Source organism: Heteronotia binoei, chromosome 3, assembly GCF_032191835.1.
Source record: "Heteronotia binoei isolate CCM8104 ecotype False Entrance Well chromosome 3, APGP_CSIRO_Hbin_v1, whole genome shotgun sequence".
Taxonomy (NCBI): domain Eukaryota; kingdom Metazoa; phylum Chordata; class Lepidosauria; order Squamata; family Gekkonidae; genus Heteronotia; species Heteronotia binoei.
In genome coordinates this window covers 133,208,788-133,233,067 of record NC_083225.1, presented here as the reverse complement: position 1 = coordinate 133,233,067, position 24,280 = coordinate 133,208,788, and the positions used below count along the sequence as shown (strand labels likewise).

The 24,280-nt window shown below is 45.0% G+C and overlaps 1 protein-coding gene across 2 annotated transcripts; it reads left to right on the top strand.

Moving 5' to 3' along the window:
- The first annotated feature begins 1,025 nt into the window (after nucleotides 1-1,025).
- CD2 (CD2 molecule) lies at nucleotides 1,026-21,821 on the top strand. 2 transcript variants are annotated; one of them, XM_060235151.1, is made up of 5 exons: nucleotides 1,026-1,086; nucleotides 4,563-4,868; nucleotides 14,899-15,156; nucleotides 18,334-18,453; nucleotides 21,575-21,821. In XM_060235151.1, the coding sequence occupies exons 1-5, from the start codon at nucleotides 1,026-1,028 to the stop codon at nucleotides 21,775-21,777; spliced, it is 948 nt and encodes a 315-aa protein (XP_060091134.1). In that variant the 3' UTR covers nucleotides 21,778-21,821. The 2 variants fall into 2 exon arrangements, 1 of the variants encoding a protein (XP_060091134.1); XR_009555231.1 differs by lacking the exons at nucleotides 1,026-1,086; nucleotides 4,563-4,868; nucleotides 14,899-15,156 and having other exon boundaries at nucleotides 18,365-18,453; nucleotides 21,581-21,663.
- The last annotated feature ends 2,459 nt before the right edge of the window (nucleotides 21,822-24,280 follow it).

Genomic DNA, 24,280 nt, shown 5'->3' with positions numbered 1-24,280 from the left:
ACGTTGTGAAAGCAACGTCACCCCAGAGTCAGAAACGACTGGTGATTTACCTTTAGTTAAATTACAGGCCGGACGACATAGGCAGGATTTACATTTCTGGAAAATAGTTACAGTTATAATATATCCTTACTGAAAACAAAATGTTCTAACAATCACTTCCTCGTTCCTGGGTGGTCTTCAAAATTTTATTTCTCTCAAAGGGAAGTGGGGACAAAGAATCTCTTAACAGAGCATTTTCAGTTCCACACTGGGCTACAGCTCTTGGACAGCTCTTGGATTCTTCTGTGCCACTAAAATTCTTCTGTGCCACTATGATGCATTCTGTAATATGGACAGGACCTTAGGATCAAATGAGGTAGCCGTGAGAGTTTACTTAGACCTTGTCACATCCACTTATAATGCAGAGCCTGGGCAGGGATGGATTCTTATGTGAAAAAGAGTATGAATTGATGACTGTGGGTGAGTTTCCTGTCTCCTTGCTGAACACCATTGTTAGAATTTTCCCCCTCCAAGTTCAGCAGACCACAGAGGGCTAAAGCCCTCATGTAAAAAACAGATCCTCCCTTGGCTTTAAATGGGAAATATGAATAAATACATGTGGCCACCTTGTCACCTGTACTTTAGCCTTTAGTTTTTGATAGATATCTAGATTAGGAGTGTTTTTTTAGTACACTCCATGTTCTTTGGACTTGGATACTGCCTTCTACGGTCAAGAGTACAATTTTGATTGTTTTAATTACTACCTAAAAAGTAGCTCTTTTATCTGTGTGAGTTTGCAGATCAGGGGTGGGGAAATTTAAAGAACTTAAAGCAAAAAGGGGGAAAGGGTGAGACAAGTGCTTCTGCGAACCTTGTATACTGCTAAAAATGAGAGCCACAAAACCAGCTGACCCTGCTGTTTAGTGTGTGCATTGAGAGGAATGCTAACAAGGGAGGAGGTGAGCAGGGCAACTGACAACCAACTCGATCTGCATCCTCAGAACACAGCATCTCTCTTACCTGAAGTGCAAGAATTCAGCCTTAAAATGAATGCAGGCAACGTTTTGCTAATTAAATTCCTGTTGACCATCTCTTTTTGTCTAAAAGGTAAGTTTATAACCACTTCTCCGCTTACAACTCTTATTAGCTATCATATTGATATAAATGGATAGCCAACATTTAAAAATTATGTCAGATCTTTTGCTCCCAGGAAAGCTGAAGTTCTTTCTACATAGGCTGTAATTTAGTGCGACTAAAATTTGAATGTTGGTTTAGAATTCAAATTGTGCTTTGCTATGGGGATGGCAGCCCTTACCTGGTTAGCCCAGGGTAGCCTGATCTTATCAGATCCTGGAAGCTAAGAAGGGTTGGCCCTGGTTAGTACTTGGAGGGAGCCCACCCTCCAAAGCAGCCATCTTCACCAGAGAAACTGATCTCTGTAGTCTGGGGATCACTTGTAATTCCTGGTCGGCTCCAGTTAGTACTTGGATGGGAGACCACCAAGGACATCCAGGGTTGCTATGCAGAGGCAGGCAATGGCAAATCACCTCTGAACCTCTTTTGCCTTGAAAGCTCTAAGCAGTCTCCATAAGTTGTCTATGATTCTATATCCTGGCTAGTTAGCAACTTTATCTGTGCAATGTAGTGCTTAGAGAATGAGAATTCAGTCTGAGATTCATTAGATAAGCTTGTGCTACTATTTCTTTATTCCTCTCTCAGCCAAAACTCCTAATGAGGTTTTGTAATTTAAAAACTGGGATTACCCCATCCATATACTTTACCTTGAGTTCCATGGTAGGATATAACCATATGACTGAATTTGTTAGGGCTAAATAAATATGCATTTCATAGGATGGGTCTGTAAGTATATAAAATAGGACTTCTCCACTGGTATAAATCAGTTAACTGGGAGCTATTACAGAGAACGCTATGGACAAAGTCAGAATATTCACAAAGATACACTGATGAGGATCATTAATATAATGCGAGTGTAATTCAGGTTGCTTCCACACAAAAAAATTGCTCTGTTTTGGCATTCAAACTAACTTTTTTGGGAGGGGGGGAGCTTCCACACAAAGCCATCCCCAATTTGCCCACTTTCCAGATTTTCCCCTATGTTGATGCAATCTTTCTCAAAGCTGATTTGATACAATCTTTTTGGAAAGTTTTCAGACAGAGCACCTTGGCACACCTTGTGGATGGGAAGGTATGCCTTTTTGAAGGTTCCTCCATATTGGTTCCAAACTCCTCACCATGGCTCCCCATTGGCTGCCATTCTTCACCCTGCCACCTGAGGTTGTGTATGTGTAAAGTGTCATCAAGATGTAGCCAACTTTTGGTGACCTCAGCAAGGGGCTTCTGAGGCAAGTAAGAAGCAGATGTGGTTTGCCTTCCTGTGCAGAATCTTCTTCGGTGGTCTTCCTTCCAAGTACCAACTCCTCTTAGCTTTTGAGATCTAATGAGATCAGGCTATAACATGCTGCTTTCCCTTACTAGATCACCACAGCGCACCACAACATCCTAACAATCTATTGTCATGGTCTTCTAGCTTCTCAGTCTTTTGCAGAGATGTATGCAGAAATGTGAACTACAAGGGCAAGAGACTTTTAAAAAAGAAATGAATGCTGGGGATTCAGAGGAGATAGCAAAGCACAATAATAGATTTCTATCATGTTATTGTTCTATAGCAATCCAGCAATCATCAGCTTTTAAAATAAAATTTTTAAAAGCCTGTGAAGCCCTTTGCCAGCATCAAGAGAACGGTGGTTATGGAGGGCTGAGGCAAGGGCAGTGGGGAAATGCTTCCACATTCAAAGTGGCATTTAGAGCTCCATGAGGAAACATCACTGTGCAGAAGCAGCCTCAGACAGTGTATTGTTGCAAGTGGAATAGAATGGAAGAAAATGTATACTGCACAACAAAAACATTTCAGGGCAAATAGCTATAATTTTCTTCTTCAACCCATGATCTCTATATTTCAGAATTCACAGTTCTCTTATAACGTCAGTAGTAATATTTCTGTTTATTAGATTTATATCCCACCCTCCCCACCAGAGCAGACTCAGGTTTACTAGTAATGCAAATGCTTTTATTTTAAAATTTTTATTTTAAATAGATGATAAACTTGTGTGACAGCTGCAATTCTGAAATAATCTACCACAAAGGAATCCTTTTGACAAATGATCTTATTCTATAATGATGTATGTGCAGATGATAGGGAAAAGTGCTTTTAGATGAAAAACTGAGTGCTGAAAATTCAAATAAGCATGGCAGTTTATTTTTAGTTAAAACTGTGGATATAAATTAGTGCCAACGCTTAATGCAAGGTTTCTAATTGATCATCTGCCATTTTAATTGATTAATTATTTGCAAATATATCTAAAGAAAAGTTATGTATGTAAATCTAAATATAGTTTACATGCAATCCTATACTGAGTTATTTCATTATAAAGCCATTGATTTCAATGAGTTTAGACTGGAGTAACTCTGCATGGGATTATACTGTGAATCAAATAAACAAAGCGACATTCTCTAATTGAAGGAAAGACTACCATTTTTGTGGGGCCTATCATGTTAACTTTATTTATTAACATATCAGAACTAAAAAAGGCAAATGAACATGCTATTAAGCACTCTGTAAAATAGGCTAAAATTTGCAGACTCCAGTTAAATTTGCCTGTGCCACATGAATCAACTACAACTTTAGTTGATTTACCAGTTAAACTCATTATAGCCTGCACTGTGAATCATATGATCTGTTTGATTTTTTTTTCTATTTGAAGTTCATTGTAGAATAGTAATTATCTTTTATTTTGCTAAGAAAAAGGTGAGGCTGTGGATACTGGGAAGTGGCGGTGGAGGACAGAATAGTCTGGTATAAAGTTTCTAGAATTGTCTTTCCAGTGACAGCCTTCCCAGCATGCACAGTGTGCTCTTTTTAAACCATTCAAGCAGGCAATCTCCTCTTTAGTCCAGCAACTCTCCTTAGCTGCAATCCAGCACACTCTTGCGTGCTGTCACTGTGGTTGTTGTAGCCTTGATGTGATCAAAATATGGATAACTGTGGCTAGATCTTGTTTTGCTGGGAAAAGATGCAGCTGAGACACTACCTAAAGTCACTGAAAGGCACTACACCTCCACAGATGAGACCATATGCAGAAATTGACTTAAAAGTACCTTAAGATGCCAGCTTGTTCTTTTAGGGGGGACTGCAGCTTTATAAACTGGCTCTTTAACCCTTGGTTAACCACACTATCAACCATGCTTCAGTTGTATCTATTGTATTTGTGTGGGCAGACATATGAGCATCAGTTTGATAAATATACGCAAGTCAACATATCAATGAAAAGGCTCCCAATGGCATGAAATATAAGGCAAAAGAAGGAATTTAAATATCAAGGACACCACGTTATACCACTTTAAATCCTTAGATGTCTGTTGTGGTTGGGGAGGTGAAGGAGATTGAGACTGCTCTGAGATTCAGAGTATTCAGAGTATAGGGCGGGATATAAATCCAATTTTGTCTTTGTCTTCTTCTAATATAGCCTGAATGCCTGTGTAATGTTTGTTTGCCTTCTTTGCAGGAGCTGCTGCTTGTGAGGACGTGGTTTATGGTATTCTTAACCATTCGGTTATTCTGTGCATTTCCTCCTCACAAGGCACATTACATAAAATAGAATGGAAAATGGGCACAAAACCTATTGCTTCATTGAGAACAAAAAAGAAAAATCAGACACGGAATGATGCTGAAAAGTACCATACATTTCCCAATGGAACCCTTAAAATAGAAAGATTGCTGAAGAGTGATGCTGCAAATTACACAGTACATATATACAATCTAGATGGAATTTTGGTATCAAATAGCAACTTGATCACTTTGCATGTTGTGGGTGAGTATCAATGCTATGCCCATCCTGGTGCCCCTATGCCAGTTTAAGGGGCATCTTTAGTTCTCCTCCCTTCCCTGTCTCTGGATCAATCCCCATGCATTCTCTCTCTTAGCTCTATGTTGCTTCCCATCCAGGGGTAAGTATGGAAATACTTTATTCAGATGATAATTGTTACTGTTAGCACATGATAATCTGACTGCATGCGATTCTGATTAACACTTAACCAGCCCAACCAACCTCCAAAAGAAATTGAGACTATACCACAGTGGAAGTCAAACTTGGAGGTGATGATAAAAGAGATTGGGGTGGTGTCAGTTACATGGTGAGCTCAGCAATTCAGTTTAAGCATAGCTCTATTTGAATGTTATGGTGAATTCACATACATCCTGCATGTATCTCAGTTTGCAAGAAAGAGCCAATGCGTTTTCACTTTGCAATTGCAACTTGAGCAGATGTGGGGTATGTATCACATGCTTAGCTGTACATGTGTAGAATGTAACATGTGAATGACTCAATGCATATATTTAAAAAGTAGGTATACACTGTACACAGAGGGAGGGAATGACGGCACAGGCTTGCTGAAAGTCACCCACTAGAGTGTTGCCTGGGCTACCACATGTTCTGTCCTCATGTAGACCCCCTGAAACATCTGGAGATATTTGCTGCAGAAAACCAGCTAAGAAATGGGTGGGTTGGTCTTGGTCTTGGGCAGAGCCACTACCTGACAATTAAGACACTCTGAGGATGTATCTACAGCTATTAAAAAAATATTACTATTCCTTTTGCCATGGGTTCTGATTCCCCCCCCCCCCCAATATGCCACTTCTGCTCCTTTCTTGTTGTTCAAGGCTTAAAGTTAGTATAAACTGTGCTTTGTTTTGTTTCTTTGACCAGTCATCACACTCAGCAAAGGCCCTAAACAGTCAAGAGTCAGAAGACAGAAATTTCTTTCACATACCTATAACAGAAGCAGTCCAGAAAGATACATTGTGGATAACATTTAGATCCATGCTCTGCAGGACTTCATGCAGTTCCGCACAGCATGCAAGGCAGGGATGTTTTGCCAGGTATTTGGCTGAGGGCAGCGAGGGTCTCATCCTTCTGGCACCCCCATCCCCAGTGTGGAGTGGCACTACTGGAATTTTCTAGTGTCATCTTTTGGGTTAATCAGTGTGTTTTTATTGTTTTAATTTTTTTTAATTATATATGTTATGAATTTACAATGCTGTATACTGTCCTGAGCACAGCCTCGGCAGAATGAGGGCGGTTTAAAATTTAATGAAACAAACAAACATTTAGATGTTTAACTACATTGGCATTGCTTTGCATAAATATGCCACAGGTGTCCAAATAGTACACACAACACAGAAACACACGCACAAGTCTTTAGTTGCAAAATCTCTTATTTCATGACTCCCAAAGACTGTCAAAGCTCCTTGCTCTAAAGAAGTTGTTAAGGTACTTAAAACTCATCCCCACCCAAATACTCTTTTGATGAATTACGCTGTGCTTTGTTCTGGGGTGAGTTCTGCTACTTGTAGAAGGATATTTCCATAAAGAACAACTGAAGGAGAAATGTTTCCCTGTGGCAAATTGTGGGAAGTCTCTCTCTGTCTTTTGCTGCACCTGGTGCTTGCTGTGGTCAGCAACCTCCTCCCACCCTGCTCTGGCCCCTGCCCTTGATTAATGAAGCAGTGGGAGCCAATGAAGGTGGGAGGAATGATGGAGTATGATGCCGTGACTTCACTTCCAGATGAGTAGCTGGCACTGATGTTACAGTCCCAGTAACACACCTCGAATCTCCATACTTTGTTATGTGCCATTATTTTCCCAGTCTCCACTCCCAAATACTCCTGCCCTCCAAATGCTCCCAGGTGACAATCCAAATGCTCCCTAGGGACAATCCATCTCACCATTTGGTCTGCTTTTAGCTTTTAGCATTGACATCCTCCAGGTGAGACTTGGAGATCTCTGGGAATTACAACTCATCTCCAAACAACAGAGATAATTCCCCCTGGAGAAAATGGCTGCTGTGGAGGGTAAGCTGTATGGCATTATACCCCACTGAAGTTCCTTCCCAAATCTCCAGGAACTCCCCAATCTGGAGGTGGCAATCCTTATCATTCAGAACTAAGACCTTCAGCAGATTGTGATCCAGCTGGAGGGGATATTCTGCAAGGTCAACAAGGTGATTCTACTCAGCTACCCATCACCCCAGACTATTATGAATGGCAATATTTTAAACGGAAGCTAACTGATGCCTCCCTCCTTCCTTAAGGCATAGGTTTCTGGGTGGATCCTGCTTGAATAGCTTGTTTCTGGGGAACTTCAGCTGCAGGGACCTGATCCTGCTTGCTTAGGTTTTCCTGGGGTGCACATGGTGTAAATGAGTCTTCAACCATTTTTTCTTCAAGGTGAATTCCAGGCACTGGCTGCTCTATTTCTCTCCCCCCCACCCCCTGCCCTTTCCCAGCTTTAACTCCTGCACTTTCTTTTCTAGTGGTTCTTACTGGGTGAAGAAATCGGTAACAAGCTCTTGTCATAGTTGCAGTTCAGTGCTGCAATGGGCTGATTCCCTTTGAAAGAGACAGACTGGAGATCAGTGTACCCTCTAAGCTGAAATAGCTAGCTCACAGTTTTTTAGCCCCCGAGCTCACACATTTTGTCTTAGCTCAGGAAAAATGGCTCCAGAGCAAACTAATTTATGCAGTAGCTTTGTAATGTACTCAGAGACGAGACGTGCTGAAGGCAACATGCTTTAATGGATGGTACATCACAGAACTGGCACATGCGGGCCGGGACCCGCTTTATATACATTTATCCCGGAACAGCCCCCTAGCTGGCCAGCCCAATCCTGGCCAGTCAAACTTCCCGCCGCTGATCTTGATAGGCGGAGTCTTTTCCCGCGCTGTGCAGGGTGACCAAGGGACTTCCCCTGGTCGCCCTTTACTGCAGGGCCGCGTGGTGCTTTGTTTGAGCACAAGACACTACACTCCTCCCCCCCCTAGTCTCAGATACATAGTCCTGCAAGTAGGCTGGCACCCTGCGTTCCCGGGTAGATCGCCGTGGGGTTGCTTGCGGCGTGGAAATGGGCCCCGGGCAGAGGGCCGCCTCTTGGGGATTCTCCCTCGATGGCTGGTGGGCCGACTCTGGTTGCAGTTCAGGATAGGCTGGCCTCGGGGAATCGTACGTAGGCAGGCTCAGCGCTGGCGGGGCCGCTTCTGGGGTTTCCGTTGCTGGCTCTCCCTCGCTTGTCACTTCCTCCGCCTCGTGTAGTTCCTCCGGCAAGGTGCGGCGGCGCAGCTGATCAATGTGCCTCCTCAGAACCTGGCCCCCCTCGGTCGCTACCTCGTATGACCGGGACCCCGTCACCCTCAGTACCCAGCTGGCTACCCATTCTGGACCGCTTGCGAAGTTCTTCTCATAGATGGGATCGCCCGGAAAGAACCCCCGCACCGCTTCCCTGACTTCTGGGGAACCGCGGATGTCAGTGGCTCGGTCCGGGTGTAGCCTGTCTAGCCTGGTAGTCAATTTCCGCCCCATGAGCAACTCCGCGGGACTGGACCCTGTTGTTGGGTTGGGGGTGATCCTGTTATGGAACAGGAAGGCTGCGAGGCGGTGGTCCCAGTCCCCTAGAACAATGCGACCCAGAGCCTCTTTGGTGGTTCGCACCATGCGTTCGGCCTGGCCGTTGGTGGCCGGATGGAAAGGGGCGGACCTAATGTGTTTTATTAGGTAACTTCCGATGAACTCCCGGAACTCCCGGGAGGTGAATGCGGTGCCATTGTCCGTGACCAGGGTATCGGGGATCCCGTGCGTGCAAAAGACCCTCCGCAAGGCTCTGACTGCTGCTGCCGTGGAGGTAGATGCTACCGGGATCACCTCTAGCCATTTTGTGTAGGCATCGACCAGTATGAAGAATATTTGCCCCTGGTACGGCCCGGCGAAATCTAAGTGGAGACGGGACCACGGCCGCTGGTTGGACTCCCACCGGTGGATTGGTGCGGAGGGCGGATCGGGCCTGGACTCTTGGCAGGGTTGGCACCTTCTCACCCACCCCTCTATCTACTCATCCATACCTGGCGTCGACCGGCAATTGCTTGTGCCAGGTCCAACTTCCCGAAAATTTTTGACCCCGCTAACGCCACCAGTATGTGGCTGACCACCGGGACAGGGTAGGGGTTGTCCTGGAGCGCTTTGTTGATCGTGCACTTATAGTCAGTGCAGATCCTCACATCGCCATTGGGCTTTACCGGTGTTACTATGGGGGTTTCCCAGGCCGCATAGGACACTGGTTCTAGAACTCCCTGGGCTGTGAGGCGGTCCAGCTCCGCCTCGATTTTTGGTTTCAAGGCGAACGGGACCCGCCTCGCCTTGAGCCGGATTGGTCTGACCATGGGGTCGAGCGGCAGCGTGATGGGCGGCCCCAGGGACCCATCGAATACGGCTGGGAACTCTCGGCAGACATCCTCAAAACTGCTCGCCTGTACCTGCTCCACCCCCACTAACTGGATCCTGAGTGGTTGGAACCAGGCCAGCCCCAATAGGGTGGTGAGCTAGCGCTTTACCACCAGAATATCTAATGGTCCCCTGAAGTTTCCTCTCTCTACCCGTACCCGGGCCCAGCCCGTGATGTATACCGGGGTTTTTTTGGAAGTCCCTTAGAACAAAGTCAGCCAGCCTCAGTTGGATGCGGCAGCGGGGACATAATTTCCGTAGGGTTTCCTCCGGGATAATGGAGATGGAGGAACCCGAGTCTACTTCCATAAGACAGGGGGCGCCCTCTATGAGGACCGACATTTTGACCTTGTCGGGGGCGGAGAGGGGCAAGTTCAATACCTGTAGGCTGGTAGACGCTGTCGTGTGGGCCTCGGTGGAGTTGTGATGCGCTGTCGGTCTCTGGCGGCTGTTCTTACCCGGCAAGCCCGAGCAATGTGGCCCATCTTTCCACAGCTTCGGCAATCCATGTTGTGGTATGGACAGTCCCTCCTCTCGTGGGGGTCGCCGCAGCTGGAGCATCTGATGGTGGAGGGTCTTTCCGCTGCTTGCTGTCTCGTGGGGGCCCTTGGGTCCATCCCTTGTGGCCGCCGGAGCTGGAAAGCCTCTTTGTCCTCCGGCCCGCCAGGTGCCATCTCTTCCTGGTGGACGGTCTCTCCACGTGGGTGGCTGTATGCTTTGGTGGCTCTCTCGAAGGCTGTCACCCTGTTGAAGGCTTGTTGGAGGGTGAGCTCTTCCTTGGCGAAGAGCTTCTGCTGCAGCCTTTCGTCTCGGAGGCCCCAGACGAATCGGTCTCTCAGGGTCTCCTCCCGCTTATCGAAACTGCAGTTTCCTGCGATCTGCCTGAGAGTGGCCAGGTAAACTGCCGCCGTTCCCCCGGGCTTCTAATCCCTCTTATGGAAGAGGAATCGGCGGGCTACGATGGACGGTTGGGGCGAGAAATGCCCTGTGAGGAGTCTGACAACCTCCCCGTATGTCCTCTCAGTGAGCTTCGCGGGGGCAGAGAGACCGCGTGTGATCTCGAAGGTTGCATCTCCGCAGATGCTCAACAGGACGTCCCTCATGCGGTTGTCATCCGTGATCATGTTGGCCCGCAGGTAGCACTCGACCCATTCGGTGTAGGTCTCCATCGTTCGGGGTGGTCAGGATTGAACTCAGCAAGATGGCCCGTCATTACGCTAGAGTTCGCCATTGTGGCGGCGGGCGTCTCAGTTTCTTGCGGTCCTGCGCCTTCCTCGTCTTCAGCCAGGCCAGCCGCTTTCCGCACGGGGAACCCTTCCTAGCTGGATCCCACCTTCGTCGCCAGTGTAATGTACTCAGAGACGAGACATGCTGATGGCAACATGCTTTAATGGATGGTACATCACAGAACTGGCACACGCAGGCCGGGACCCGCTTTATATACATTTATCCCGGAACAGCCCCCTAGCTGGCCAGCGCAATCCTGCCAGTCAAACTTCCCGCCGCTGATCTTGATAGGCGGAGTCTTTTCCTGCATTGTGCAGGGTGACCAAGGGACTTCCCCTGGTCGCCCTTTACTGCGGGGCTGCGTAGTGCTTTGTTTGAGCACAAGACACTACAAGCTCACAACTTTTAATGCCAGTAGCTCACAGAGTGGAATTTTTGCTCACAAGACTCCACAGCTTTGAGAGAACATTGCTGGAGGTGTGTCATTTTAAAATGAATTTGCTTTGGGTAGAGCACAGGCAGAGGCAAAGAAGTACTCCTGTAGAGGAGGAGATCTTCTACCCACATTAGATCCCTAGAAGGCAAGAGATCCTGCACCCAAGGCCATTTTAGCCAGTTCACATCAGTCTCTCTCATAGGGTTGCCAGCCTCCAGGGGGAAACATCAATTATGTCCTAACTGAGCCTGGTTCGGCGGGGAGGGCAGGATATAAATCCAATAAACAAATAAATGAAAACACCAATTATCTCCCTTGCTCAATGAAAACATCACCCAAGAGTATACAGAACATTTATATAAGGGTACTGCATCACAAGAAAAGCTTTATGCTACCATATAAGTACTAATTCCAGTAAATACAAGAGCTATCTATATACTCGGTATCAGGTCCAGGCTTGCAAGGAAGTAATGTTGGCAATGTGCAACATACAAGATTTGCCTGTCTCTTTCAAGCACCTGTGCTACATTGATCCTGTTTGAAGTGTGTGGAGATAGGCTTCATTGAGAGCCTTTAACCTGGTGAAAGTGCAGCAACCATTGTGTCATGAATGTTACAGAGGTTGCTTGGCTCTATGAAAAAGAAGCAGTAAAAACCAAACATATTAGTACTGGCTACAAAGCCAAGAAAATTCTAATGTAAAAATTTTTGAGTGAGTATGGTTGTGCAGCGTTTATTTTTTACTCTTAATGATTCTTTATACTAGCTTCTACCTATGCTATTTATTTTCACATTCTCAGGTTTGTTTACATGTGCATCTCTTGATAAAGATTTTTGATTGAAACAGGAATAACAATCAAAATTCCATTGAGAACTTATTTTTATGTACATTTGGAAAATTTATATTCACACACATTGTATATTGTACATTGCCAACATTATTTCCTTGTAAGCTTGGACCTGTAACACTATTTTGTTATTGAGTATATAGATACCTCCAGGGGTCATTCTGTAGAAAAATAGGTGGTGGAGCTCATCCAGGGATTGTTATGCAGCTTCACCAACTATTCAATGGAACTCTCAGAAAGGTTCAGGAGCTGTGCTCCTGTGAGCTCCCACTGAATCTGAGGCCTGCCTCTTGTATTTATTGGAATTAGTATTTCTATTGTAGCATAAATCTTTTCTTGTGATGTAGTATCTTTATATAAATGTTTTGTATACTTTTGGGTGATGTTTTCATTGAGCAAAGGGGATAATTGGTGTTTTCTTTGAGTTAGGGAGATAATTGGTGCTTTCTGGCTGCTTTACTTTAGCCTCCAGGTGGAGTCTGGAGATATCCTGGAATTACAATGGCTCTCCAGGCTATAGAGATCAGTCCTCCTTTAGAAAATGGCTGCTTCAGAGAGTGGACTCTAGGCATTATACCCCAATGAGGTCTCTCCCCTCCCCAAACCCTTGTCTTCCTAGGCTCCACCCTCAGACCTCCAGGAATTTCCAAACTCACAATTGGCAACCCTACTCTAGACTCCAAGCTTCTCTTTCTTCACCCTCAGAAATGGATCTGCTGCCTCCCTTCAACAATGGGGAAACCACCTTTTCTAGGCCCTGATGCTTGGACAAAACCTTGATGGATGCTCAGACAGAGCCATTTTCTAACAAGGTCCATGTAGTTATTGTTCCTTTCCCCGCATTAGGCCAAGCCTGTAGGACAGACTAATCCACAGAAACCAGCATCCCAGCTTGCAATGAAATGTTGATACGTTTCATTTAACATCCAGTCTGATAAAGAGTTTTATGAAATTTAAAAGCTAGCTCACTATTTTCTGACATTCTACTAATGTTGTTGAATAGGATTGCCAACTCTGTCTTTGTAAATTTCTGGGTGTTTGGGGGCTGTGTCTGGGGAGGGCACAATGTGAGGAAGAAAAGGAGCTCAGCTGAGCTATGATTCCACCGGATCTACCCTCCAGATAAAGCTGCCAAGATGTTGAGCCTGCTTCGGCGGGGGAGGGCGGGATATAAATAAAATTTTACTTACTTACTTACTTGATGGGGGTGGGGGATCCTCTGACCTAAGTTCCCATTTCCTACCGGGGAGGGAAGGGAGGGATTAAAATAAATTTAAAAATTGAAACTCACTGGTGTTGCCTGTGCAATGATGTATCTTCTAGGGAATATCTGAAAACAACGGAGGTAGCTTGTAGGAATTGCCAGAAACTCTATGGTTAAAAGTGCAATTTCCTTTTGGGAAACACATTTGTTTGGTGTGGAGATGAACTGTAATTTCAGTTAGACTTCAGGCACCACCTGGAAGTTAGTAGCCACTAGTGCCTATTTCTTTGAACAATGTTTGCTTGCAGCTAGGTACAGTGGACAGTCTGATTCTATGTTTGATTATTTATTTCAGAAATAAATTATATTGTGGTCCATTTTAGAGTTCTTTAAATAGCTATAGCATCCTTTAAGGAGGAAGTATGCACTGCCCTATAGTTCCACTCACCTCCTATAGTTCAGGGAAACAGGCTTGAAACTATCCCGTTTTATCTTTGCAAAATCATGTGAAGTAAGACAGGCTGGTAGATGCCTAAATTCTATTTTGGTTTGTACTGACTGAACAAGATAGATCATGTTTGGCTGGGAAGAGATAGAATTGTTGTGTTTCTTTTGTCAGGGCTAAACGTTTTCCCACTGCTTCAGCTAATTATTTGCAAACTGTTGTGCTAAAGGTGCTGTCTTATCCTTCCAAAAGAGCAGTTCTGGGACTTAAAGCTCTCTAAACTCATCATATCAGTTTAGCAAACTCTGTTCTCTGATCCTAACGGTATTGCCATTGCCTGTAGTTGTGTAAGGTTAAACAAAGTTACTCTGCATGCTCTCTGGGGGCATAACACTTGAGCCCACTTGCGGAGAGGGCAGGTTATAAATCCAAATAATAAATAAATAAGACTTCCAGTTCCCGCCAATGAGGGAGGATGCTTGAGTTGCAGTGCTTGTTTGGAACAGTATTTTAATTTAATTTTATCTTAAATAAATAAAACACAAACACAGCATGTTGTTTCAATCTGCTATTCTGAATGATGACCTTTTTAGTTGTTTGATCTCAAAGTGGCCTGCAGACTTCAGTCTACCCTGTGTCAAAAGCCTGTGATTTGAGTTCCCAGTTGCAAAACAGGGCAAGAGAGTGGACTAGAGGTCAGGGTTGCTGTAAGGGTTAGATGGCTAGAGTTGTCCTTCTCACCAAAGGCACAGCCATAAGGATAACAGGGTATAGGGTGTCATTTTGTGTCCTACCTCAGGCAACAAAATGTCTTGAGCCAACACTGGCTTTCCCTCTGGCATTTTTCCTCTCTCTGTTTTTCATTTCCCATCTCAGAAAGATCTCCTCAAAGTTGTCACAGCCTGGGCAGATGCCCACCTCTGGGCTATTACCAGTGGTTTTTACCTTTAGTTCACTTATATGGAATTTGTTGAGTTGATTGTTATGTCATATGCCAAATTCAATTTTTGCTCACTTCTCTGTTTCTGTATTGCTGTTCCCTGAGTCTCTTCATATTATAACAGAACATCATTTTTAAAAATTAACTTTACACAGGGCTTTTTTTGTAACAGGAACTCCTTTGCATATTAGGCCACACACCCCTGATGTAGCCAATCTTCTAAGAACTTACAGCACTCTTAGTAGAGGGCCTATTGTAAGCTCCAGGAGGACTGGCAACATCAGGAGTGTGTGGCCTAATATGCAAAGAAATTCCTGCTACAAAAAAGCCCTAATTTTACATTATGTATTTTAATTACGTAGCTTCTATTTTAGTAATTTGAATCTCATTGTAAGACACAATCAGGTGAAGTTCTTAAATCCATTTTAGCCAGTGTAATTCTCAGAGCTCATTCCTGCATTCTCTCTTTCAGAACCATTACCTCCACTGAAGCTCACATATGAATGTCCCAAGAAAATACTGAGTTGTGAGGTGGAATACAACAAGAAGCCAGTGCCTAGCTTTAAATTGTTTCAAGAGAAAGAAGAACAGAAGAGGGATCAAGAACTGAAATATCTTAACAAGACGTGGAAAGTAACACAGCAACTAAAAAGCAATCGTGGGAAAGTCAGCTGTGAGGCTTCCATTAGCAGCAGCCTGCAAAAAGCTGAGATACAACTCAGTTGCCTAGGTACCAACATATCTTGCTGAAGTATCTCTTTAACTGTACCAGAACCTAGGTTGTTGCAAGGGTACCAAAATGAATGAGAGGTTGGTGGACTGTGGGTTAAATCTAACAGTTCTCATTTTAATGGTTTATGATCTCAGCCAATTTATCATCTTATGCATTGTGCAACACTCAGGGAAAGTAGCTTGGAACCAAGGGACTGCTTTAATCACAGGAGCACAGACAGATTAGTATTGGTAAGTGAGCCTCAACCATTGAGTTCCCCATACTTGCCATAAAAACAAGTTGTGGGCTCTCAGTTTTTAGTGCAGTTGTGGCTGTCCCAGAGAAGGTCAGCTGTTCACTATCAAGACCAAGAAGTGCAATGTTCTACTCATCCATCATTGTTTCCCTCTACCTATGCCTCTTCCCACTTATGGCAATTTATGCTATCACCTTCTGCTGGATAGCAGCCTTGGTCTTCCTTGGTGCCCCAAGTACTAACTCTGGCTGATCCTGCTTGGTATCTAAGCTCTGACATTTAATAGGGTTTCCAACTCCTGGTTGAGAAATTCCTGGAGATGTGTGTGAGGGGGTGGAGCCTGGGGAAGGCAGGATGTGGGGAAGGAGGGGGTCCTCAGCAGGTATTATGCCATACTATACAAGATCCAAAGCTGACATTTTCTCCAGAACAACTGATCTCTTAGTCTGGAGAACAATGGTACTTCTAGGAGATCTCCAGGCTCCACCTGGAGGCTGGCAATGCTCTGACATGCTTGGACTAGTCAGGACTATTCAGGCTCAGGAAAATGGCTTGGGATGGGAAGTAGGAGCATTTCCCCTTCCTATGCCACCCCATGAGCAAAATCAGCTTTTTAGTCTTTTAAAACAACATTTTTGGAGCTGATCAGGGACTCTGATCAAAATAGGGAACCCAGACACAGAAACAAAAGCATGGAGTTCTAAGCCCTAACTAGAAGAGACAGAAAGTACTCTTGGAGATTTGGGGGTGGGGTATGAGGGAAAACTTAAAGAGGCACAGCTGGAAGGAAGACCCTGAGATTAGCAGTCTAAGCAATAAAGAGACAACAGACAAGATGAAAGCATGCAGAATATGCCTGCCTTTCCAGCTCTATTGCTCACTACCCCCACATCTCCCAGTACAGGTGAGCTTGCTGCAAAGAGACCCTCCATCATCCATCAGTTACAACAGTAAGATCCAGTCCTCATCAATAGCCTGGCCTTCACATTTTGGATCTGCTGAAGTTTCTGGACAGTATTCAAAGGCAGCCCCATGTAGGCTGATTACAGTAATGTAACCTGTCCTGCAGGGCATTATACATGGTGCTACTGGACACTTTCCAAAGCCTTCCCTCTTTGCAATAAGCAGGCAGATGCACTGAGCAGTTCACCCGTGGTGAAAGTCTGCCTTTTCGTGGGAGCACGCTTCTGCAGTTTTTGTGGTACAGGACATGTTTTCATGCTTGTTTTGCATTTCTGTTTTTTCCCCCTTATCTCATTTTTCTCTCTGAGCCTGACAGTCAACATCTATGATGAAAAGAAAACCAGTTTCTTTTAGGGTTGCCAGCTTCCAGGTGGAGCCTTGAGATCACCTGCTCTTACAACTGATCTCCAGCTGGCAGAGATCCGCTCCCCTGGAGAAAATGGTGGCTTTGGAGAGTGGACTCTATGGACTCCCCTCGCCAAATCCTGCCCTCTTCTGGATCCACCCCCAAAGTCTCCAAGTATTTTCCAACCCAGACCTGGCAACCCTAATTTTACTATTTGTCCCTATTTTTCCCAGATATACTATGTAGGAAATACCCGTTAAGAGTATTGCTATAGAACAGGTGTGTACACTTGGGGTAAGTTCTAATAATAACTGCATGCTAACTGACCTCTTGAAAAGCATCTGTTAATCAACACAGAGGAAACCTGTACCATTGTGAAAGTCATAGACTGACTTAGTGGCCAACCTTTTCTAAAACCTAATTTGCTTTTCTTCATTTCAACCAGAAAACTCCAGCAATCTCAGTGAGAGAATGCACAAGGAAAGGGGCCAGAACAAGAGCAATCAAGAAGCAGCATAAAGGGTCTGATGAGTGAGGGAAAGATGGCTGTCACAATGCCTGAAATCTGTTGTTCCAAGAAAGAGAGATGGCAAACCAGCTGGCATAGCATGGAGCAGCTTTTTTCCGGAGTTTTCTGTGCTGTTCTGTTGAATCTCTTCTATATAGAGACAGGAACTACTCCTAGAATAAACAGCAAAAATGCAGAGCAGCTTAAGAAATCTAATTATGTTGTTCTCTGCCCCCCTGCGGCCACCTCTACCAACCTGGGAGTAGGGATGCCATCCTCCAGATGGGACCTGGGGTTCCCCTGAAATGGTAGCTCATCTCTAGACTACAGAGGTCAATTCCTCTGGAGAAAATGGCTACTTTGGAGGGTGATCTCTATGGGATTGTACCCCACTGAGGTCCCAATCCTCCCCAGGCTCTATCCCCTAATCTTCAGGAGCTTCCCAACCTGGATCTAGCAAAAACACAATCCTTTGCCAGTGGCTGGAGAGACCTGGCAACCCTACCTGGGGAAGGGAGAAAAATAGATATATTACAATGGCAGGCATCCTTTTTTGGTTCAAGTGCCGAAATATACTTATGAAGGACATCTGACTGCATTGCCAAACATGGACAAATATAAGCACAGGTGTATAATGCAATTAGATCCATGCAGTTTTGTGAATTGTGGAGTTGCATCAATCAAACACTACAAGATCAAATGATGCCTTGTGGAAGTAAAACAACTTTCATAATTCATAAAACACCACAAAGTTCTATCTCTAAGACTACCCCAAGGCTACTAATGGAAGTTGATCATGTCAGCTGTGAGCTCTCATCAAGACAACATATGTGAAAATGTGTGAATTAACCTTTACATATGCCAAGAATACAAGGACTTTAAGTGCAGGATTGGCTACTCTTCATGTCCAAGGATTTTTTTAAAAAGAACTTGCTTTAGTTGTGGCCAACCTGTTGGCATATCTGGCTGTTTCCAGAGCTTCTGAATTCTGGCATGAGAGTAGCTGTCTAGCAAGAAGACATGGTCAACTTTAAGACCATCATTCGTACAGTATCAGTATAGACTATCAGCAGTGAATATTGAACTGGCATTTCTGATTGTTCCTTGTCCATGTCTTTGCAGGTGAAATAGACATTTTCCTTATCATGTACATTGCAGGAGGTATCATTACTTTTGTCATTTTTGTGGCCCTACTTATATGTTGTATCAGAAAGAAAAAAGCAGAAAGACGTACACTGCAAGGTAAGACCTGGTTATCCAAGCACCTCAGCTCTAGATCCCATTCTCTTCATCTCAACGAAGTAAAGCTGTCAAACTTTACAAAAGCATCCCCCCATGTATCTTCGGTATGTGTCTCAGTCATTACATATGCTTACTATTAAGTAAGCTTTGGCAGCTTCTCTTCTGTCTAGCTCCTTCATGTAACCTGTGTGGTTTAAACTTGTCCACCTCTTACAGTGTCATGCCTCTGTCTTTTCTTCTAGTTCTATTAGACCACCAACCTGATATCACATTTATTAGATCTCCTTGACCTCTTTTAGATTGATCATACTGGGGCCAATGCTCCCTCTAAGCTGTGGAGTCTTGTGAGCAAAAAAATTATATTTTGTGAGCTACTGGCATTAAAGTTGTGAACTGCTAAATAAATTAGTGCCTTCAGGGGCCATCCTTCCTGAGCAGGCTGAGCTAAGACAAATGTGTGAGCCAGTGGCTAAAAAAACTGTGAGCTAGGTCACACTAACTCAGTTTAGAGGGAACACTGACTGGGACCACATGTATAGGGAAATAATTTTTGTATGATATTTCCAAAATAATTACAAAATATGTACAAAACAGATATATTACCAATATTCTAATTGCAACATATGAAACCAACTATGTAATATAAAAGCAAAAAAGAACAGCATTAGATTATGCTTGAAAGAAACCTTGTGTTTCCAATTACCATAATTCTAACATGTCACATTCCAGCTAAACCAACATTGCTCAGTTCTTTATCCAGTATCCTTGTTGCTGATTCCGTAGTTGTTGTTCCAGTGTCTAATACAGAGGTGGCCAAACTGTGACTCAGGAGCCAAATGTGGCTCTTTCACACATTATGTGGCTCTCAAAGCCCCCCACCCCCTGTTGACTAACTTGGAAATGACATTTTTCTCTTTAAGCCAAGCCAGCCAGCAGCTTGGAGAATGCATTTGAAGTTGCTTTCTTTCCACCTCTCCATCCCTCCCATCTATTTGCCTTCTTTCCTGTTTTGCAGCTCTCAAACACCTGACATTTGTGTCTTGCAGCTCTCAAACATCTGACATTTATTCTATGTGGCTCTTAATAATAATATTTAATTTGTATCCCGCCTCCCCGCCGAAGCAGGCTCTTACATGAAGCAAGTTTGGCCACCCCTGGTCTAACAAATGGTTGCAGTTGGTACCTTGTTGCATATTTGGTGCAACTGTCTGCTTGTGTTGAAAATTTGGAGCAAGATATTTGTTGCTGTCTCTGAGGCTGTGGGGTCCAGTAATTGGTAGTATGCCTAGGCTGTGAAGAAGCAAGGTTCATGGTTTCAGGTTAAGCATACTGATAAAGGCTAGGACTTTAATTGCACAATTCTAGCAATTGCCTATGCTGCCAGATGTCCAGGAATGGCTATAGGAAGGTTAGGTTCGCAAACATGAGCAACTTTTACATAATGGCAACCAAAGTCAGTTTTAATTCAGTGATGCACAAGCCAAGGCTTTTTTTTTCTTTTTTAGCAGGAACGCACAGGAACACAGTTCCAGCTGGCTTGGTGTCAGGTGGTGTGGTCTAATATGCAAATGAGTTCTTGCTTTTACTACAGAAAGCCCTGTGTGAAACAATGGTGATGTGAGGGGTGTGTGGCCTAATATGCAAATAAGTTCCTGCTGGGCGTTTTCTACAATAAAAGCCCTGGCACAAGTCATGAGTTAAAAGCCTTTGCTGCTTTTGGGAAGGATCTGCTTCTACCTTGCGTGTGTTAGAGAGTAAGGCTGCCATACCTCCTGCCTCTTTTTGCACATATGCTGAAAGGAGCTGCAGAACAGTGAAGTGAGATCTCTCAGCAGTGGAGAGACATCTTCCCCCCCAGCCCACCCCCCGCCTAACAAAAGTTATCCCTTGCTGTCTCTTGCTGTCTCTTGCTAATTCCAGCACAGCTTGGCCTGGCCGTTGCCTGCCAGTTAGTCCCTCAGTGTTCCATGCATGTGCAAAAGCTCTCCTCTGCTTGCTTGCTTTTCCTCTGGATTGGCCTCACTATCCTCATCAGGAGGTTCTCCAGTGTTTCATGCACATTGCCAATATAGATCCCACCCCTCAATGAAGACAGGTTATAATCCTGTCTTCTTCTCTGCCTGTTAAGTGACTCTGCTGACACATGGCTTCCTGTCACATGCTTCTAATTCATGCTGAAGGTTAAAGGTAGGTGCCAAGTCTGAAAAGCAACATGTTTGGTGATGTGGCTATGTCACTTCTGGCATGTGTTGGAAGTGACATCATCATACCATGACTGTAATGCGCTGATATCTGGGCAAAAACTCTATGGTAAAAATGGCTTCTACCATAGAATTTTTTCCCAAATATCAGAGTGTTGCTGTGACATCTCCGATGTGATGATATCACTTCTGGTGCATGCCGGAAGTTATGTTGCCATGTCACCAGCGATGAAGTTGAGCTTTCCTCCCTCTCTTGGTAAGACCCTGCTGCTGGCCAGCTTATTGGCAGTGGGGGGCAGGGTCTGGCAGCAAGGGGTCCTCTTCCTCCACTGGGGCAGTTGGCAACTTCAGTGGGGTATAAATGCCATAGAATACACCTTCCAAGTTGGCCATTTTCTCCAGGAAAATTGGTTTTTATAGCCTGGAGATGAGCTGTAATTCTGGGAGATCCCCTAGCCCCAACTGCAGGCTAACATCCCTAGGAGTGTTCAAAGAGCTATATAAATACTAAGGGCGTTTTCGCACTGACCTTAATCAGCAGCGATGCCCCTCTTCACCGCGCAGGATCGGCGCGGATTTCGCACTAATTGCCGCGGAGCACCCGGAAGAGCTGGAAAGTCCCGCGGCTTTTGCGGCGCAAACGTAAACCGCCAAAAACCAGTTTCCATTTGCGCCGCAAAAGCTGCGGGACTTTCCGGCTCTTCCGGGTGCTCCGCGGCAATTAGTGCGAAATCCGCGCCGATCCTGCGCGGTGAAGAGGGGTGTCGCTGCTGATTAAGGTCAGTGCGAAAACGCCCTAAGTATTATCATGATGAACACTGGAAATTGTTTATTCCTTTTTGTAAGTTCACCATGTTTGCATAGCTGTACAATATGAAATCCTGTTATAACTTGGTTGCTGATAGCAATTTTTATTGCAGCTGAAGAAAGAGAACTGAGGCCTGCAAATGATGCACTGAAATATCGGAAGCTTCCCCAGCCTCCAGTTCATGCTGCCCCAAGTCAGCCACCGCAACAAAGGCAGCCACCCCCTGGTTCTGAAGTGCAGCAACAGCCCGGACCCCCTCTGCCCAGGCCTCGCCCTCATCAGAAGCCACCACGACGCATGAAGGACAAATTATAAATGCTCAGGGATTGACACTGTCCCATTGCCTCCACTGGCAAAACCTGATGTCCATTTACAAGCTTTCCCATACATCAGCTGTGCGATGGAACGTATCCATAGGCATAAGGAGAAACATTCCGAATCCGATTTCCTCTCCTACTTCATTTAGTTTTCCTTTTGCCATTCTCTGATGGGGTATGTTCTCTGTGCTTCCCTTCACCTCTGAACTGACTTATTTTATTTGACATGTGTCAGTTTTGCAGTTTCCAGGCTGTTCAATTCAGTGTGCATTGTCATGTGTTTGCCATATTGTGTACAGAATATGCAGCATTAGGGTACATCTGCACCTGGACAGCTTTAGGGAAGAGAAGGAGACTGAATAAACAAAGTTAGGATTACATTAGAAGTCTTGATTTTAATGGGAACTGGGCAGGGCTTAACGGCACAGTAGACCCTCACCATTTGGATTAGGAATTTCCCTTATGCACACTTTGCAGCCCAGACTAGTCATGTGGTTTATTTCCACCACCCCATCACAATCATTACTTTGTTACTACTAGGAGGTAGTAACAATCTTGCATCCCAGTATTTGTAGATGTTGTTATTTGTGGTGATCCTAGAAATGGATCCCCCATGAATGGTAAGGGTTTATTGCACTAATAGGTATTCATTTTAATGCCAGCCCTTATACATCCCTACGGAAAACAGAACTCTCAGTTTAACTGTGCATTATGTCAAGCATACTGATAATGGTTAAGACACAATTCTGTTATGGCAAACTTAATCACAAGCTACTTAATCAGATGCAACAGAATGAATGGGCTCTTCTCCACAAAAACTTTTGCCACAGCATCCTAGTTAATCTGTGAAGTGTCACAAGATTCCTAGCCAATTTTGCTGCTTTTTCTGGAATTAATGGTTTTGAGGGCCCACTGTATTAGACTGCTATGGTTTAATCCTTATTTTCCAATTCAGAGGCATGTGCCAGTAATAAGAGCCAGTGCCGGATTACTAAATAGACCAACTAGGCACTGGCCTAGAGGCCCCAACACCTTTAAAGGGCCCCAGGCCATGCCCTTGCCTCAAGGAAGGGAAGGGTCATGTGCAGCAGAGCTACGATAGTACTGAGTTGTTTCTAACCTCCTTCCCAAGAGCCTAAAACGACCCATCAACGGCCTCAAACCAGCCTGTGAGTAGAACACAGCCCTCCCCCCCCCCCACTCCCCTGAGTTGGGGTCAGCTGCTCTATCGGCAGCTCTTTTCTCTGATCATTAGCTTCCTCCTCCCCATTCCATCCTTCTGCCCGCCCTGAAAGGGAGGCTGTCTGTTTCACATGACCAGTAGCAGCACCATGTGACCCTGCAGGTCTTCTCAGTAGGTCTCGCTGCCTCGTGTGGTGTCCTGCTGTTGACTGAGTTCCATTTCTTTCCACAAGGGAACAGATCACGGTGTTTCTTCTCACTTGCATTCCATCTCTGATAAGTGTGAGTGTATACATATAAATCTTTTCTTTTTAAAAGCAATGCTGTTATTTAGGGTGCGGGAGGGGCAGGGACAAGTGGGAAAATGGAGCCACAAGCACAGTGGGAGGGGGTGGGGGCAAAGCATTCCTTAAGCCCAAGGCCCCAAGAGAGAGCAACTTCCCAGCCTCCTTCCCTTGTAGAGCTGCGGTCGAGGTGTTTGGGTGGGTCAAAACTGGGACGGATCCTTGGGTATCTGGGGAAGCTGTTTTTTGAGGTAGAGGCACCAAATTTGCAGCATAGCATCTAGTGCATCTCCCCAAAATACCTTCCAAGTTTCAAAAGAATTGGACAAGGGGGAGGTGCCCCTATCCATCATTATTTCCTATGGAGGGAAGGCATTTTTAAGGTGTGCAGTCCCTTTAAATGGGATGGACAGAACTCCCTTTGGAGTTCAGTTGTGCTTGTCACCCCCAAAGTCTCCTGGTTCCATCACCAAAGTCCCCAGATATTTCTTGACTTGGACTTGGCAACCCTACAGTTTGGGGTGAGGAAACCAGTGGTCTGGCTGGATGTAGGTCTTGCTTTGGGTTGGAGGAGAAAGATCCAGAACAGCTACCAGTCCATTGGCTTGCTGAGGTCCCTTGGCAGTGGATGTGTCCACATGAAGTTGGGTATCCCACAGTGCCTCTTTACTGACTTGCAGAGTTATGAAACATGGGGAAGAAAGGACTGTTTTCTGTGCTCTTTTGTTGCTTTGGTGTGATGGCTGTGAGGAATGGAGGGAAGGGATTCCACTGGATATAGGCATGAGGATATAGCCCCTTTGCTGTCTATCATCTGTTCCAGTGGGAGTTGTACCCTCCCAGCTTAGAGAGGGTCTCTCTGCTCTCTGTCCTGCCCAGGGCCCTCTCCCTCCTCTTTGCAGTTTCACCTGAAGAATATTATCATTTTTACAGGTGGAGAGGTAGGCAGATGCACCCAGTCCTCTGTAGCAGAAGGAGAGGAAAAGACTGGGGGGGGGGGTTGTGTCAGCCTTACCTAGCAGTCATAATATTCCA

Coding starts and splice junctions, on each gene's coding strand:
- CD2 (XM_060235151.1), top strand. CDS start 1,026: ATGAATGCAGGCAACGTTTTGCTAATTAAATTCCTGTTGACCATCTCT. Junction 1,087..4,562: donor CATCTCTTTTTGTCTAAAAG/GTAAGTTTATAA, acceptor CCTTCTTTGCAG/GAGCTGCTGCTTGTGAGGAC. Junction 15,157..18,333: donor GATACAACTCAGTTGCCTAG/GTACCAACATAT, acceptor ATGTCTTTGCAG/GTGAAATAGACATTTTCCTT.